This window comes from Calidris pugnax, unplaced genomic scaffold (assembly GCF_001431845.1).
Source record: "Calidris pugnax isolate Ruff unplaced genomic scaffold, ASM143184v1 scaffold38, whole genome shotgun sequence".
Lineage (NCBI taxonomy): Eukaryota > Metazoa > Chordata > Aves > Charadriiformes > Scolopacidae > Calidris > Calidris pugnax.
Window position 1 is genome coordinate 4,608,874 of NW_015090995.1, and position 18,048 is coordinate 4,626,921.

The window sequence follows — 18,048 nt, forward strand, 5'->3', positions numbered from 1 at the left end:
CACGCAGGAGAAAGGCAGATATTTCTGGGGAAGAGGCACTCCTTAATTTTGGGCACCTTCTCTCAGAGTAGTGAGCAGAAAGGGACACATGATGCTAAAATCCAAAGGGGCATCCTTGAGTCTGTGGGCTCTACCAGCATGTCACTGTGTGCCAAGGAGGAGTCCCTTAGGTGGCTTTCCAGTAAAAGACTGAAGCCGCTCTCTGTTCTGTTGTTACTGAGGTGCCTTAACTACTCCATTCTGTTCTTTGATCTGTAGAGAAGGAAGTTCAGATTCCCACCCTGAACTGACTCCCTGAAGTGTTGCATCCCTTGGTGGTCTGGGTGCCTCCCTGCACACTGTTCAATGCACGTGGCTGGCCCAAAAACAATTGGTCACATACCTGGATCCTCACCTGCATTGTGGTGGCTTCAGATAGCACATGCTACCACCAGGTGCTCCAGCTTCCTCCTGCCCTCTGGTTTGTCAGCGCTTCAGTGGCAACTAACCTGTGCTCATAGTGCCGGGAGTGACCCACTGTCCTGTATCAGACCCCTTGTCTGGACCCACATGTCCTCTCACTGTCTTGGCCTCCTTAAACTTTGACTTCCTCTGCACGAGACGGTTTGTTCCCATTAGGCTCAGATCTGGTGTCCTCCTCCTGGGACACTTCTTCTCCAAGAGGCAGCTTTGGTCTCCCGTGACAGTGGGCTCATTTCTGCTCCCAGACTTCACAGAGCCAGCACAATTAGGGAAGGGTCCAGTTTGGTCTCTAAGGATAGGGCAGCAAACACTCCCCATTGCACTGTGAGATGAAGGGGCTCATATGGTAGATGCTAATAAAGGTGTTTGGAATATGAGCCAGTGGAAATTAATTCTTGAATTCATGCTAACGATGCCAGCTTATTTCTCTTCTTGCTGTGCCCCAGCTGCTGTCCCCTTAGACTCATCTGCCCTGTCCTCTGAGAAACTGGGGAATCCCTGTGCATGCTTGACTGAGTTTGTTGCCTTTGGGGTTCCGCAGGAAAGACCTCTGTCCGTGCCTCTCTTGTGTCAACATTTCAGCCTTTCCCTGTTGAGTCCTCTTCCCCAAACCAAAGATGGTTCGTCTCTGCTGAGTTTCAGGAAAGGCTGCAATTACCTGTCTCTTTCTCTTGTGTGAAGATAGATGCTAGCATCCCTGTCCTCAGCAGCCAGGAGGCTGCATTGCCCTTTCAGCATGTGAGGCCCCCAGGTAAGCTCCTCTTCCATCTCTGGGGCTTTTGTGAGCCTCTAAGTGAGCTGTCCTCCCTCCTTGCAGGGATGTACTTCTGTAACCCAAGTGTCTGCCGGTTCCCCATGTTGCTCTCACCTTTGTTTTGTGCACGTGTGTCACCCACAGAAAGGAGGAGGAGAGCAAAAGAGAGCAAAACCCTTGCAAAACCCAGGAGGGGAGCTGGGGCTGGTGGCTCTCAAGGAGCTTCTGGGCAGAGCGGAGCGAATGGAGACATGTGGATAGGGGGGGGTCCTGGGGAGATGGTTATACCCAGCAGCTTTCCAGCAGGCTCAGGTGCAACCTTGGCTTGATGAGGGGCTGAAGGGCAGCTGCAGGGGTGAGTGTGGTCCTGCATGCAGCTGAGCCACGAGGTCTGCCTTGCGAGGCAGGGAGGGCAGCGTGAGGGTCCTGCGGTGAATAAAAGGGTTGGAAGCAGCGTTGGAGCTGGGCAGCTTGTGAGCTACTGGACTTCTGGGACAGATCAAGGGATCTGGCTACCACTGGGCTAGCAGAGATGGAGGAGAGAGGAACAGCTTGTTTTGAAATACACAAGCTCTTTTGGCATAAGGGGTGTGTGATTTATAGGTCAGTGAGACTCCGCAGGGCTTATCTGGGTCTGAAACAAGCTTCTCCCTTGTTCCCCTTGCCAGCGCTGTTGTCTACAGTGTTTCAGCTTCCCACAGTGGGATGCTGGTCGGGGTAGGTACAGACTGACACGGCCAGTTAAGCTACAGTCACAAAGCCTAGCTAGAGAAGGCATGCAGGTATCTTTGGAAAACTTCCTTTTCCTGGGGATGGAAAACAGAGGGTGGAGGCATGTGACCGCAGGTCATGTTCACCCTTCAGAAGCCCCCTTTCCCTTGTCCCAACCTGTGTTTTTTAAAAACTGAAATCTAGGCTCACATCGAACAATTTCCAAAAGTCTTTGCAGTGCAATGTGTATGGAGCTTCTGGTAACGTGTCTTCCTTCCTCCACGCCTGCTTCTATTCTCCCAGTAGCCACCAGACAAAACAGGAGGATGCATGGGGTGGCCCAGGACATGCATGATCCCTCCAGTGTGTGTCCTGCCTTGTCTTCCCGATGCAGTAGTTGTCCCTGGCAGGGTGAGCTGGGAGTTCCCTACAAAGGTCTCCCGTCCTTGCCACAGCAGTAACTGACCTTGGCCAGGTTCTGCCTTGTCTGGGCATCTTATGGTCCTCCAGAAAGACCCGGTGGAATCCATAACAGTAAATTTGGAAGCATTTTTGTTGCTACTGGGCCTGGACTGCTGCAGTGTGGAGATGGTCTAGGCTGTCAGTTTGGAGGCAAGTGTGAAGTCATATTTGCCTTGCTCCTCCAGAAGCAGCTGCTTACTGGGCTCACGTGCACCCTGGCTTATCCCTAGCACAGGCAGCAAGGAAATCCAGCTGTGTTGTTCCACAAAGTTCTGTGGTGAGCTGGAAGGAAGAGCTGGAAGGGTGCATAGGCTCCAGGTGTGTTTGGTTGTGAAGTTCTTCATTGCGCCTGGTAAATGGGCCAAATTTCTATCTGCTTGTGATGCTGGGAAACCCATCTTGTGGTATATCTGTGGCATGAGTAGGCTTGTGAAGCCAATGACAGATAAAACCCTAGAACAACAGGATTATCATTCAAGGCTTAGAGGAAAATCAGGCTCATTACTTCTGATTCCTGAACTTATGAACCACTGCATGCATTGGCTCCATCTGGCCATTCTGCTTCTGCAGAACGATGTCACCCTTGGTCATTATTTTATCTGCCTCTGAAAGGAAGGCTATGATTAAGAACTCATCAGCTCTGGCGCCTGGCCAGGTGGTGATGCTAGGGTGTCACACGGGTGCTTCACAATCGCCTGACCAGACTATGGGGTATAAAGGGGAAGACAAGCTCAGTGCTTTCTCTCCTGAATACTGCTCCCTCTCACTTGCTTCCCCCAGCCCCCCATGTCCTGCCCAGGGTCCTTGGAGGCAGAGCATCCCTCTTCCCCATAGCTCAGTGCTGTGCCCATCAGTATGTCAGTGGCACCACTCCTCCCAGGGAGGACTGACCTCTGGGGTGTGGACACTTGTCCTGCTCTTTTCCTTCTGCCCAGAAATCCTGCCCACTGTTCAACAACGTGATGGGGCAGGAAGAGCTAGAGAATGAGAAGTGGAGCACAGGAATCAGCAGAGAGAGGGGCTGAGGGAAACTGCAGGGACTAGATGAACCATGATTATCAAGTGCTCCAGACCTAAATGTTGCTGCCCAAAGAAATCTATTGTGCCAAGAAGTCTCTCTATTGGAGAACAGAGTTCAGCCTAGGGCTGGGCTGGTTGTTCTTCCCCAGAAAGGTCTCTGTACCCAAAGAACATCATCAGCCTGATGGCTGGTGGGTAGGCTTCTGTTTCTGCACCCCTCTGAGTTTGTTCCCATCAATCCTGGAGACATAGAAGATGTGTTTGGAAGGTGTATCTCTTAGGTGCTAAGGACTGTTCACTTTGTAAGCAGCTTGCCCTTTTTGACTTACGGAGATCAGTGCCACCTCTTGTCTGCTGCTGCTTGAAGGCTGGCAGGAGCCTGCAATGACAGCAGGGTGGCCTGGTTAGGGGTGAGGTGTTGCAGGGCTCTGTCAAGGATTAGGAAAATGCAGGTCAGTGAAGCAGCTTGTCAAGATGTGCGGGTGGAGTTCTCAAAGGGGGGAGAATGGAAACGATGCCTCTGTAGCTGAGTTTCCCACAGGCAGGGGGGAGAGTCTGTTACCAAGGAGGGTAAGAGGCTCCAGGAACTCTGTTCCTCTGTTCTTTCACTGCAGTGCAGGTGTAAACACCCTGGCGAGGGGTACTGGGGAGAACATTTTTCCTTTGCAAGGTCTTGACCAAAATGAAAATGTTTGTTTCCCTGAGAGATGGACTGCGAGGCTTCTGAGGCAGGAGTTTAGCAGTCCTTAAAAAAGCAAAGCAAAACAGTTTCTTGGCCAGAAAGCTGTCACTGTGTTTTTGTTCTTTTCAATATAACACCGAAAGTGACAGATATAGCTTTTGTATCCAGTCAACACCACAGATTTACTCTGTGACCTTTCAGATATGCATGTGGGTCTAGATTTCTGAATCATAGTTAGATACCCGAAAACTGGCATACCCGTAATGTGGGATTATTTGAGCTTGTTTTCAGAGGTGCTAATCAAACCTGGCTTCAAACGAAGTCAGTGGGAGAAGACAAGCAGGCAGGAGGCCTCTCTGCTCAGCCCAGATGTTGGTGCATGAGCAAGGTCCTCCCCAGCCCCTTGCAGAGAACTGGAATTTGCAGAGCAGAAAAGCCCATCATGCAAAGCTGTGGTCAGGAGGATTCTTGCTGCATTGTAGGCATCTGCTTGGGAAGAGACAATGTATCTCTGGGCTCACCTGTTCTAGGTCACCTGCATGCATTTGCAAAAATGCTTTTTATTTGAGGACTTGTGAAAAAATCACTGAATTCTGTAATGCCACTGCCACCAAGACTTGTGTCCCTCTTCCTAATCAACATCCTCTGATTTAATGCTAGCTGATTTACCCCAAAAAATCTTGGCTCCTGTTGTGAGAATATTTTCTGTCATTGGTATGTACCAGACCCCTTCCTGTACTACTCATTTACCTGACAAGAAATAATTGTTCTTCTAGTATGGTGCCCCAATACTGTGTCTCTGAACAATCTGATCTGGAGCCTCTGGATCTCCCCTGGATGTGCTGTTACTGTCCAGCAGCTCGTATGGTTTCTGCAGAGCTACAGCCATGGGCCACCAAAGAGCTCTCCCTGCTCTCTAGATAACTCTTGTATCAGCAGCAGTTTTAAGTATCAACTCTTCACTGTTGAAAGGGAGAGGAGCAGGAGATATGTATGGCAGTGTGCTAGCTGGGGATGGTTGGGGAACTGCCCCTTGCCCAGTGGATCATGCTCCAGTGGTGACAGATTTCCTCCACATATGTCCCTTCCTGAGAATCGCAATGAACTCCCAACTTAGCTCATATAAGAAGGCAAGTGCTAATAGCTTGTCATGGCTGGCCTGGGCTGACTTTGAAACCTTGGCCTCGAGGTGAGATTCTCCATGTGCCCTTGGGAATCTCCTGAGTTTCTGCTCAAAATAAAATTGGCTTTTACCAATCGTGTGGTAGCAAGCAGTGGCTGAATGCGACTGTGTTGTGGCCAGACAACTTTCCATGACTTAACTGGGAGATCAGTCCTTCAAGTCTTTGGCACAGTGTAGCCCACTGTTGGTTGACATCCTTTAGTGCTCTCATAGTCCTAACTAATACTCGTTTTGCAGCCAAACTCTAAGCAGGCTGGGACAACATCAGTGGAATGCAGTTGTGTTTGGTTGGTGTCGTAAAATGACGGTTTGTGCCCTACAAAGCTCAGGTTGTTTCCATTTTCCCAGAGCAAAGCACAGTACCCCCTAAGTGGTGGAGGTGTGGACACAGACATTAGAGTGCAAAGGAATTTGGAGACCCACCAAAGGTCTCGGCAGTGGCAGTAGAGAACAGACTGACTGACATCCCTACCCTGGAGCCCGGCTGATGTTTGCTTGTTTCTCTCCCAGGACTACACCATCACCATGTACTTCCAGCAGAGCTGGAGGGATAAACGTTTGGCATATAACGACCTTCCTCTCAACTTGACCCTGGACAACCGGGTGGCTGACCAGTTGTGGCTGCCTGACACCTATTTCCTGAATGACAAGAAGTCCTTTCTGCATGGGGTGACGGTGAAGAATCGCATGATTCGGCTCCACCCTGATGGGACTGTCCTGTATGGCCTGAGGTAAGTCTAAAGGGAATCTTTGTTGGTTGTGATTGAGAATGACATCTCATCATCTAAACTTCCTCATTTCCAAAGATGTTCTGGCAAGGCAAGGACCTAAAAGCCCAAAAGATACTCCAGTGTTGCACACTTTGAAGTAGCTGTTCTTTTCCCAAGCTGGAAATGGTCGTTTCCTTCAGGCCTCCAAAGTTTCCTGTGCTGCTACAGGCAAACGCTGGAGATGGGAATAGGCTGCTCTGAGCTTTTCAGGTCACTGTCATTCATGTTGCATAACACTTCCATTTGAAACACTCATTTTCAGTTGCTTATAATTTTCTGCAAGTTTGGGCTATGGAGATGAGACTTTGTTACTCTTGTATCTAAGGCTAAATTTCTGTAGCATTTGAGTTAAATAATTTCAGTCATTTTTGAATATTAGATAAGAGACATGTTTTTGTACAGTTAAAAAAATGTCTCTTTCCCAGAGCGATTCGGAAGATTGAGGCTTGAAAGTTGGTATCTGGTAGGGGAATGGTCCTCAGTGAGGAGGCTTGTTGTGGTGTCTGGAATACACTAACGTAGGGAAGTCTGTAGCCTTTGAAAGTGCTGTGCTTGTGTGCAGTGAAGGTGGCAAAGGCCTTACTGTATTATCTGGACACGTGGAAATGCCAGGGTAGGTAAGAAAGTTAAATGGAGGGGGCAGAGGGATAAAAGCAAGATTTGCAGCTATAGGTAAGAGCGCAGGTTTTGGATGCTGTAGATAAAATCTAGGCAATGACTTTCCCATCCTTGTATTTGCTTGACAAATCTGCTTTGAGCTTTTCTCCTAGTTTTTTTTGGTTTTTTTTTTCCCTTTTCGACTACCAAAAATTCACAGCTGGCTTTTTAGGGTTGGTTTTTTGCTGTTTTTTTTTTCCCTTTTTGACTACCAAAAATTCACAGCTGGCTTTTTAGACCTGCCTCCACATTCACAAATGATTGCGAAAGCAGCTCTGGGCTTACGTCCCAGTGCAGCAAAGGGGGAGGAAAGACCTTTCTCCTTCAAAGAGGGTACACCCACCCTTCCCATTTACAGTATCAGCTCCTCTGCTGCTTCGTGTTTTGTAGCAAAGTCTGACTATGATTTTTTTTTTTCTTCTTCTTCCTTTTTAAGTAGCAGGTCTGTGCTGGGCAGGGTAGGGCTGGGTGTAGGCATACCAAAGTAGGAGGCTGCCCAAGGTGACTGTCCCCTGTGCTTTCCCAGTGGCAGAGCCCTGGGAAGCCAGGAGAGCAGCAGTCACTGATGGTGCTGAGGGACACACTGTGGTACATGGGGTGTACCTTTTCCTTCCAATTAGCGGATGTCTCTTGCTCCAGGCCCAGAGACAGCCATCAGTGGTACCACTGATGTACCACTGTGGTACATGGGGTGATATAAGTACTACCTTTTCCTTCCAATTAGAGGATGTCTCTTGCTCCAGGCCCAGAGACAGCAAAAGGTACAACAAGCCCAACTGTGTGACTCTGTCCCAGTTCTGCCTCTCCCTTCCCAGAACAGGTACATCCATCTCTCTACCTTGGGCCAGTGATGTTGTTTGGCTGATGCTGCCAGGGAGCCCTGAGACATCTTCACTGGCCCATCTCCAGGCCCTGGTGAAGGCCCTGGAGAATAAATTGTACGAAGAATGATTGAGGGAGCTGGGACTATTTAGTTTGAGGAAGAGAAGACTGAGGGGTGACCTCATCACTCTCTGCAACTACTTGAAAGGACATTGTAGAGAGGTTGGTGCTGGTCTCTTCCCACAAGCCAGTAGAGATAGAACAAGAGGGAATGGATTCAAGCTGCAACAGGGCAGGTTTAGACTGGACATTAGGTAGCGACAGAATGGGAGGGAATGGATTCAAGCTGCAACAGGGCAGGTTTAGACTGGACATTAGGAAGAAATTCTTCACAGAAAGAGTGGTCAGATACTGGAATAGGATGCCCAGGGAGGTGGTGGAGTCACCATCCTTGGATGAGTTTAAGAGTCATTTAGATGTGGTGTTGGGGGACATGGTGTAGGGGAGAACATTGTAGAGTAGGGTAGATGGTTGGATTCGATGATGCCAACGATCTTTTCCAACCTAGATGATTCTATGATTCTAAGACTGTAGCCTTCCCACAGCTGACTACCCCACATTTCCTCAGTGTGTTAAAACAAGAGTGAAGGCTGGGCAAGAAGATTTTTTTGATTTGGTCTAGGTAGGAGCATTCAGCCTGTTGGGAAGGAGAGGGGCAAAGAGTGCTGTTAAGCTCAGGCTGCTCACTCAAGCATAGAGCTGCCTCCCCCAGGCTGCTGGGAAATCTCTGCACACACCTGCACTGCAAAAGAAACAGGAAAGCTAGTATATTTTTATCAGCTGCCATTTAGTCAACTCAAATAATGGGCAACATGAAACCTGCAGCACAGTTGACAGGCGGTGGAAGTCCTTGGAGGGTTTGCACTTGGGCTGGGACACGGCACAAGCACCTCCTGCCCTGTCCCATCCCTTCCCGTGGGGCCCAGCAGCGTGGAGAAGGGAGCTCAGCTCCCTCCTGTGACCTGTGTAAATGGGTGAGATGAGGAAAACTGCATGCAGGCCAAAAGAAAGAAAATGACAGCTGTTTGCCCCTGTTATTTCCAGGGCCATAGTAAGAGCTGCCTGTGTTGTTTTAACTTTTGGCTGGTTTTCCTGGAAGCTGCTCTCTTGCCCCTGGAGAAAATGGCAATTGCGAAAACAAAGCTCTGAGCAACTGCAGGTCCTGTTCCCAAACTGTACCTGGTCAGGATGGCTGGCTTTTGCTATCCTGAAAGCACTGGGGCTTGGGGGGACGAGCCAGGTGCCCTGAACACTTGAAGTCCCTCTAGCTTTATTGGTAGTGGTGTGGGCAATATATTCTTTAAGGCTGCTTTCTGTACTGACTCCTCCACCTGTGATTTCGCTGACAGCAGAAGTGATAGGTGCAGTTTTGCAGGTGCAAATAACCGTGATCCTATTCAAAAAATACATAGGCACGTGCACAGCAGGTGTAAGCAGGTAAAAAAACAGCAATTGAATATTAACCTGCGTTCCCTTTATCTTTGTGAAAATGCACCCGTGCTTGCCCTGCAAACAGGAAGAAAAGTGCAGGTCCCCATGTGCTTTGAAGCCTCTTCTTGTCTTTTCCTGCATTTTTGGGAAGCTTTCATAAAATGGAGTTGCCCTGAAGGAGGAAGGCCAAAGGAGGCAATTTCTGTTTCTTTTCCTTTGTTTGCCTATTTGTTTTTCCCCCAGCGAGATACCAGGGCTCTTCTCCTTCTCCCGCTACCTTCTCGCCGCTCGCTTCCCCCTCCTTTGAGCTGATCCTGTAGCAAAGTGACTCAATCATGCTATTTGTGGCACAACAGTCATTTTTCTTTCCAGCAGTCTCTGATGTCAGAGACCGGGGAGGATGACACCCTGGCAGGCCCCTGCCTCCAGCAGCGTTCGAGCGACCGGCAGGATCAGGCTCGAGTGCTGGATCCCACCCCAAGGTCCAAGTCAGCTCACAGGGGACTCAATGGGTATTTTGTTTCTGACTTCAGTGAGAACAAGATCAGGCCTCAGATAACGTGTTTTGCACGAGTAAATGGAGCCCTTTATTCCCCCGCCCCGCTCCATTGTGAAAGTTGTGTGTCAGAAAAGCATATGCTTGTTTTTGGTGGAATTAGCAAATTAGCGGATGAAGGGAGCGCAGCAGATGTAATACAGCTACATCTTAGGAAAGCGTTCGATACAAAAGCTTACTCCAAAATTAATTCACACTGGGCTCAGATTAAAAGCTGGTTGCCAGGTCTCCAACAAAAGGAATGCATAAACAGCAAGCGGGCTGTGCCGGGGTGGTGATGCTGGGCTGGAATGGGGACTGGAGCTCCCTACACCCTTCCCCAACGCGTTAGCAGATGGAAAAAATCCCAGGAGGGCAAACTGGGGGCCGGGAGTCCAGATCCAGCCCAGAGGGCACTCTTATCTCCGCAAACACCGCGGTGAGAGGATGCAAACGGGCAGAGCTGGCAGGATTTTGAAGAGGCATAAACTTAGAGTGACGGTGCCTGAACTCGCCTGGCCCCCAAACACCTTGCAGGAATTAAAATTGCAGGAATTAAAAGGGCCTGTGAAGCACAGGAGAGCTGGTCACCTGTGGCACGCGGCGGGCAAAGTGCTAAAATGGCGTGGAAAGTCTGGAATATGAAGGGAGGCTTAAAGGAGGTACCCACAAAGACAGAGCAATCAGCTACTGGGTAGTGGAGGGGGTGCAGATAAAGTAGTGAGGAAGAGCTGGATAGTACTGGCTGAATTCAATATATTTTTCCTGCTAATGGCTTTTTTGTCAGAAATTGCATTGGTTTCATCAAATTTTAAACAAAAAATTAGGGAGAAATTTTTCATTTAAGAAAAAGCATTTCAGAGAATGTTGATGTTTCACTCCTAATTTTATGCGGAGAATTTTTCACTTATGTCAATATTTCCCTCACTATTTCAAGCTGCTTTACTACCACTATTGATGTTTGGGAGTAACATAGAAAATCATCAAAGGCTTTCTCTGGACCTCCAGAGACTGTCTAGTCCACCCCTGCCGCAATATTCAATAAGCTTTACATTATCACACATGGAAGCTATACATTATGGTCTGAGATTTTTATTTCCTTTCCTAGACCATGTAGTATCCATTTGGTAGTGAAACAAGTTGACACTTGTCAAATGCTGATGTCATCAGTATTTTCCTCTCTGTTTTCAGAGACCTAAAAATAGAAACAACTGTAACAATGCTGCAATTCTCATCTGGCGATTCGAAATCGTGCTTGAAACCAGCTTTAAAACAGCCGTTAGGGAAATGTTGAAGCTATTTGATTTCATTCTAATCAGGGACAAAAGTGGATTTCCAGCAAGCCAGGTGTTTTGAGGAGCCCGGGCTGCATCCCTGAGCTCGCCGGGGGAGCGGGTGGGCTGGGATGCTGGGAAGCAGGCGCGAAGCGAGATGCGGTGCCGGGCTGGCCAGGAGCCCGGGTGATGGAGACTGAGCAACCCAAAAAAATGCAGAGGAATTCGGTGGTGGAGACTAAACCTTGTGCAGAGGGAATGAGGGGTCTCCTCCTGCGATGGTGGAAATGGTGGTGGGGAGTGTGTGGATGTGTTTGGCGGTTGTTTTTATTTATTTATTCCTGTCCGGGATAGTCTCTGCAGTGAGGTGTGTTTGAGAGATGATGCAGTTTGGATGCAGGCAAAGGTGCCAAGGCATAGTGGGGCACCTCTTTTGGGGTGCTCTCTTGGGAAAGGAGACCCCTGTTATCCTCATCAGTGTAAATACCTGTTCAGCGCTTAAATCAAGGGGGAGAGAATTGTCATACTTCAAAACAACTCCAAATTTGCAGTTTTAAAATTGAGAGAAGCTGGGCATATCTGCTTTGGCACCAGGTACACTGTCAGACAACCCCCCATGCTGCCCTGCCTGCTCCCCATGGCTGGGGCTCATCTTGGGGATCTCTTCATAGCTCCCATCTCCAACCTCAGGACCCCATACTGGGGTGATTGGGTTCTCCAGCTGATAGAGAGGTTTCTCCTGCTCCTGTCTCACGTGAAGCTTGCTGTTTGCAGCCATGTCCTTGTTCTCTACATGGATTTTATTTGTTTTTCTGCAGATGGGTTAAGATTGAGGAGTTTTTTTTCTGTACTGAGACCACTGAGCAATTTTCTTCTCCCATCTCACAGGCCAGAAGGGAAGAAATCCACGATTTTTGCTTCCTCTTCCCTCCCAGAGAGAGGTCTCTCTGGAAATGCGAGAGATGATTCAGGCTCTACTGTGTCGCTAGTAGTTCTGCCTGCTCCCCCTGCAGATTAGGCAAAAAGCAACAGAAATATCTCCTTTGGCAGCTTGGGTGCAAAGAGTTCATCCAGCTGGCCCCATGGAGCTACTCCTGCAGCCTTGTACTGCTCCCACCTTGGGGCCAGCTCCTTAGCACAAAGATGTGGGGGTGGGAGAAGAATTTATTAGGTGGGTGAGGGGAAATGAGAATTTAATTAGGAGCTCAGCTCCCCAATTGAGGTTAAGGACACATCCCCTTCTGCGTTCTTGCCTCCTCGGGTCGGGATGAGGGACTAAGCTGGAAACATTGGAAGGAAGTTCAGTAATGTGGAATTTCAGAATAATTTTAGAAGCTGTGGAAGAAATTGGAGCTCACTAAAACAGATAAAGCAGCAAGCCAGAGCTGCTTCTCCATCCTTAATGTTGCAAGAACAGAGTCAAGCTTCATCGGGGCTGGAATTGCTGCCTGTGCTACACCGTGCTTAAGTCTGACCTGTTTATTAGCAAAAACAGTGGTCAGGGAGTATCCCCAAAGAGCTGATTCCCCCTGTCTCCTCACAGATCACTGAACAGCTTGTGTGCCCTGAACCCCCGGCTCACCCTGGCAGCACTTCTTAGAATCCCTGCTTATCCTCTCCCAGCCACCAGTCTGAGCCCATCCCCGGACCCTGTCTGTTCTTTGCCAAATCCCATGGGTTTACATCATGGGTTGCTATTTTATTAATTCAGCTTCATCCCAGCCTGATACTGTTGAAGGAAGAGACCTCCCGCTCCGTTAAGTGCAGGTCACTGTTATCTGAAGCAACCCTAACAAACAAATTTCTTTTTAAACATGTTCCACTTGGGTCTCTCTTGTCCCCCAGTCCAGTTGACAACTTGCCAGATGCACAGCGCAGTTAGAATAGAAGAAAGAGGCAGAAAAGCAAAACGTGGCAGCCAAGGCAGCTCTGCTTTGTACTCTCTCAGGGTGGAAAAACGGTTGATTTAGATGACTGGTACCCTGAGTACTAGTTTAGAAGACCGTTTGTTTTTTTCTTTCCCCCCATCTGAGTGCAGCGCACACTGTTATTTATCAAAGGATGCCTATGCAAGCACAGATGCTTTTGGAAACAGAGTGACCTTAGTAGGATTGTGCCAAGGCTTATGGAGTCAGTTTTAGGCAAACAGACACAAGGGGAAAATATTCCGTATCCTTGCCTTGCTCTTGGTTTTAACGTGACCTCCAGGAGTTTGCAAAGATCAAACTGTGTTAAAAGAATGGCAAAATTCACCACGGGTTTATAAATCCCTCCAGGCCCTTCGAAGTTTGTGCTTACTGCCAGGCAGAAGGTGACATTTGCCAGCATGTTTTTATGACTGACTTTGAGAATGTACAGAGTAAAAATTCAATTTTGTTTTTTTCCCATGTTCAGCAAAACAGCAATTTTGCCTCCCTCTCTCCTCTTAGGCACCAGAATTCCCTTACAAGTCTAACTTTCCCCATGGGGCGAGCCTGCACAAGTCCTGCAAAACCCAAGCTCCTTCCATCCATCCTCCTTATTGCTGCAAAATCTTGTGAGCTTTGGGGCTCTTGTATCCCGGGGGGACAGGAGCATCTTCAGCTTCTCAGGAGTTCTGAAATCCAAAAAGTTGCAGCCAGCAACTTAAAAAAATGTTTATCTTTTTCTGTGAGAGCATTTGTATTAATCCCTGCATAATGACACTTAATCCATACTTGCAAAATAGGGTAAGTGTCTGAACTGCCGTCCCTGTCTCCCATTTTGGCAATCTCCAGTGCCATTAGGAAAGCACTGGTGGGTTATTTGTGCTGTAGTCCTCCTAGTCTCATCCATACTGAATTTTAGGCAGCATCCTTTCAAAGCCAAAGGTATCAGATAACATTCCTGGGCAGTGGATGTCAGTGGCTCACATAGTCAATTTGCTTCCTGTGTTTAATCTGTGTCCACTAACGGTCTCTTGAATGTTTCCCAATTAGAGGACAGCAGAGGCTGGTGACCATTCTCAACAGGCATTCTGCACGCAGCCAGACCCTTTTACTACAGGGTAAGAATTTAAGTGTAGTCAAAGGCTGTTCCGTACCAATTGACATCGGCCTCAGAAACCAGTGCCAGGCATGTTTAGTTTGCCAGTATAAATTATGATGCAGGCAGTGCACTAGTTTATTTTGTAAGGATGAGCTTAAGGAGAAAGGGACACCACTTGCTTTAGGAACCCCTCAAAGGTAATAGTCTTCCCCTGTCTCCACCCAGCCCTCTTTAGAGAGTTCAGACCTGCTTCTTTTGAAATCAGGTGGTATTTTGGGGAAGTAATATTTTTTCCCCTTCCATTTGGAGCTGGGGAATTTGGTTCTCCCAACGCATTGGAGATGATCTAGAGGATGAATGGGTGGCTGAGAGCCTTCAGAGCTGAAGTTTGGTAGAGGGTGATCTGATTGGGGCAGGAGCTGAAAGGGCAGCTGCCTTGGAGGAGGTTGGCAATGGGATAAGGAAGAGATGGAAAGAAGACATTCAACCGCCGCAGGTTTTAATAGCAGGTCAGAGCTCTATGCTGCTCTGTGTCTGTGAACTTATATAATCATTCTAAATAAGACAGAAGAAGCCATTAATAAGTAAACAGCAATGAAGGAGGATCAGAGAGGGAATGAAATGGCTGGTGGTGCTCATGTCAGAGAACTGAAATATTTGTGGAGGACTGATGGTTTGCAGAAACTTGAGCACTCCCCTTTGAGCTGTGGCTGTGGTGGGACAGTCCTCTGCTGCTGCTGGGCTCAGCTTGCAGAGCAGGCAGTGGTGGAGGGACACAGGGTGAGGTTGTGTTACCCTTTCTGTGCCAGCATCTGCTTTGTCAAGACAAGCTTCAGGTGGTCAGAGCTTTCCTCATTGTAACAAATAGAGATGCAGAACTCACCCTGTGTGACTTCAAGATTCATGGCTGCTTTTCTAGAGATGGTCTCTACCTCCTCTGGGGTTGAAGGATGCTCTTCGGAGTGAGGTGTCCATGCTACTTGGGGTTCTGCTTGGATCCACTGGGTGCTGGCAGAGAAGGGGGATGTCCATCAGCCCACAGCCTGCCAGAGCTGCTTGACATCTGAATGCATGTCCTTTTTTTTCCTTTTTTGTTTTTTTTGAGATGTACAGTGGTTTCTCCCCAGCCCTGTCTCCCCCCAGATGAACTGTGCCCGCCTGCCAGCTGTGCAGTGGAGTGGCAGGGCAGCGAGGAACTTGGCTGCTTGATAGCCCGGCTGCCTGCAGACCTCAGGAGAAACGATTAGGGCAAGGGCACGGATGTCTTTTCCATGGGGATGGAGGTGTAAAGGTGGTGACACGTGAGGGGGCTGACCTGGAGGCCCACCAAGTGGGCAGAGATTGAGACAGAGAAGGGGAATGGGAGATGGAGATGGAGGGTGGTGGTGGTGGTTGTTGGGAGGGAGCGGGACCGCTTCATTGAGCGCATCGCGCAAAGCGCAGGCGAGCCTCTCCCCTCCGATGGGCAGTGTCTCTGTGAATCGCCGTCAAAGCAGATGAAATTTCACACCACACACAAATCTTTGAATTTAAAAGGGGAAGGGAGGTGGGTAGGAGAAGCGGGAGGGGAGGAGGGGGAGGGAGAAGACGCAGCCTGGCCGGGTGCCAGCCCCTCTTGCTAACGCCACGGGGAAGGTGGCATCCTTCTCCGGCGTTCCCCCCGGCCCCCGCGCTCCCTGCTCCCTTTCACTTTGGTCGCGTCTCCTGGAGGCAGCGCGCTCTGTCTAGAGCTGTTTACAGAGCAATGGTTTGTTCTCTGTCTCCTCATCTCTTTTCTCACGGAGTGAGTACCCGCTCCTCCTCTGCTTTCTGCCTTTTAACCTCCCATTCTTCTCCAGCTCTCCTTCCCCAAGCTTGCTTTGCCCCTTGCTTCCCCTGATCCCTCTCTGCTGTACCCTTACCCTGGTGGCCTCCTGTCCTGCCCTATCTGCTCTCCTGTCTCTCATTCTCACTCCTGCCTCCCCCATCAGCGTTCATGCCGTCATCACTCTTTGATCCTCTCCTCATTTTTCCACCTCTTACTTTTCTTTCCACCTCTACTGCCTGTTAACCCTCCTGAGACACCCAGGAGCTCCGTAGTGTCAATTCCCCCCATCTATCTCTCCGTCCTGTCCTCCCCTGATGTCTTCTATGTGTCAAACAAACACATCTCTTCACACAACTGCTCAGAGCATATCAAGGCAATGCGTTTATACCCATCAAAGCATGAGGCAAAAATTGATCCTGTGGCCTTCTGGACCAAAGATGGTTTGTGCTGTGACCACACAAGGTCGCTGGGGTGCCTGAGTTTTGCTCCCATTCCCCTTTGGCTGCGAGAGGTGAGTGGAGCCTCTCATTCCTTTCTGAGTCCCACCTGCCCGTAACACACCAAAGGAGCTAGAGAAATCTCTTGTTGGTCTCTCTAGGAGCAAGCGAATGTTGAGTCAGTCACAGAAGCCGTAGGTGGACATTTCACCAACAGTGGCAGGTGCTGTGGAAGGCAATGACCAGGTTGTGATGCTGTGGGTCAAGCATGGACTTCAAGCAGTGTATGGCAATGAGAAGCTGGTGTCCAGGATGCCTTTTGAGATCTGAAATTGAAAGAATTACCCTTTTCCTCTCTGGAGTACCACTCGCTTTATCCCATATAGGGCTGGTTTATCAGGGTTTAGGAAGCCTGGAGGCAGGACATGAGCTCAACCTGGTGCCCCAGGCCAGCTGCCCCTCACATCTTGTCATGCTGCAGGAGCCTCACATGCAGGTAGTTTGCTGGTGATGGTGTCTGTGGGCTTGCCAGGGGCACCTCTCCATGGGTAGAGCGCCGCAGCTGAAATGCTGCAGAGGAGCAGGTGGCTACAGCCCCGGAGAGCCACCTGTGGCTTTGCTACCTCTGCTCTGCAAACAGAATAAAACCTTCTCCCTACATGGTCCCAATTCTCACCTGCCCGAGCAGTGTTACATGGGCAGATCACCAGCAGTTTGGGACCTTCAGCCAACCGGGCTCTCTCTGGAGGATGCTGAGCTACATGGTGTGGATACACCTGCCCTTAAACTGGAAGGAAAGAGAAATTACCTGGCTTTTGAGGACAGATTCCCTCTTAATCTTCTTTTTCTCCTTTCTGTCCTACCTGTCCTGAGGTTTTCTTCTTTTTTGAATCAACTGGGCTAAATTCTGCCCTGATGTAAATCTCTGCTGATATAAATTGGTGTGATCTTGCAAAAATCATTGGAGTGGCTCTGGATTTATGCTGGCTGTTAGCGTGAGCGGGATTTGGCGCATGGAGCGTGGTAGCCATAGCTCACTGTGTCGTGCTCTGCATTTCCAACCAGCACTGCAGGTGATAAGCAAATCCTGTCGAGAGGCGAGAAGGGTCCCTCTCGAACCAGAAAAGGCTTCCCCTGGGTGTCCTTTGTGTGGCCAAATTAGCCAGTCAGGCTGCAATTTTGGGATGGACGCCGTGGAAAGGTTTTAGCCCCCCAGGGTCCCACAAATGGGGTGGAAAATTTTCATTTAATACATTTTTTTGCATCTCGCACTTTAGGGAAAACAGGAAAACGCATTTGTAACTGCTATTTCCCACGGGTGCAGTATAATATATACAGTATATGCCGTGTGCGGCAGAGGGGGATGACTCATACCCGTTCGTGACTCTTTGGTCTCAGTCCCTGGCTGGGATGGACTCTGCACCTGCCGCTCTTGGGCTTTCCTGGCAAGGTGCATCTCAGCCCCAAGGTGTGCTTTGGGATCTGCTCCTCCACCGTGGTGTCTCCCCCCATGCCCAGCCACCCTGGACCAGGGTAGGAGAGAGGCAATGGCATCCCTCCCAGAGGTGCCAAACTGGGAGGCTGTAAAAGCCACGCGCGCAATCCCAACGCCCTGGTGGTAATTTTTAAGTGGCTCCTGTCCTGCCATCCTTCTCCCCCTCCCAGCTTTGTCCTCCACCCCAACCGCATCACGGATAAAAGGGTTAAGAGCTCACTCGGGCCCCCTGCTCGGAGAGAGGGCAGTTGCAATGTTGTATCTAGACCCAGTGAGGATATATATAAATTCCCTCCGTCTCTTTGGATCTATTTATAGCACGGCAGGCAGTGGCAAAGGCTCTCCTCAAGGCTTCATCTCCTACAAACAGTCTTCACAGACAGCAGAGAGATAAATTTAGCACACGAGATTTCTTAAAGAGCCAGCAGCTCTGCGGGGCTGCTCGCCCGCCCGGCTACAGCCCCTGCCCCCATACCCCCC

The 18,048-nt window shown here is 49.4% G+C and overlaps 1 protein-coding gene across 2 annotated transcripts in view; it reads left to right on the forward strand.

The window, feature by feature from the left end:
• The window catches only part of GABRQ (gamma-aminobutyric acid (GABA) A receptor, theta), a 73,596-nt gene that overhangs the window by 43,400 nt on the left and 12,148 nt on the right, over positions 1 to 18,048 (forward strand). For both annotated transcript variants that reach the window (XM_014955350.1, XM_014955352.1), the window contains exon 3: positions 5,785 to 6,005. In XM_014955350.1, coding sequence (XP_014810836.1) covers positions 5,785 to 6,005 — 221 coding nt within the window. The remainder of the gene's footprint in view (positions 1 to 5,784; positions 6,006 to 18,048) is intronic.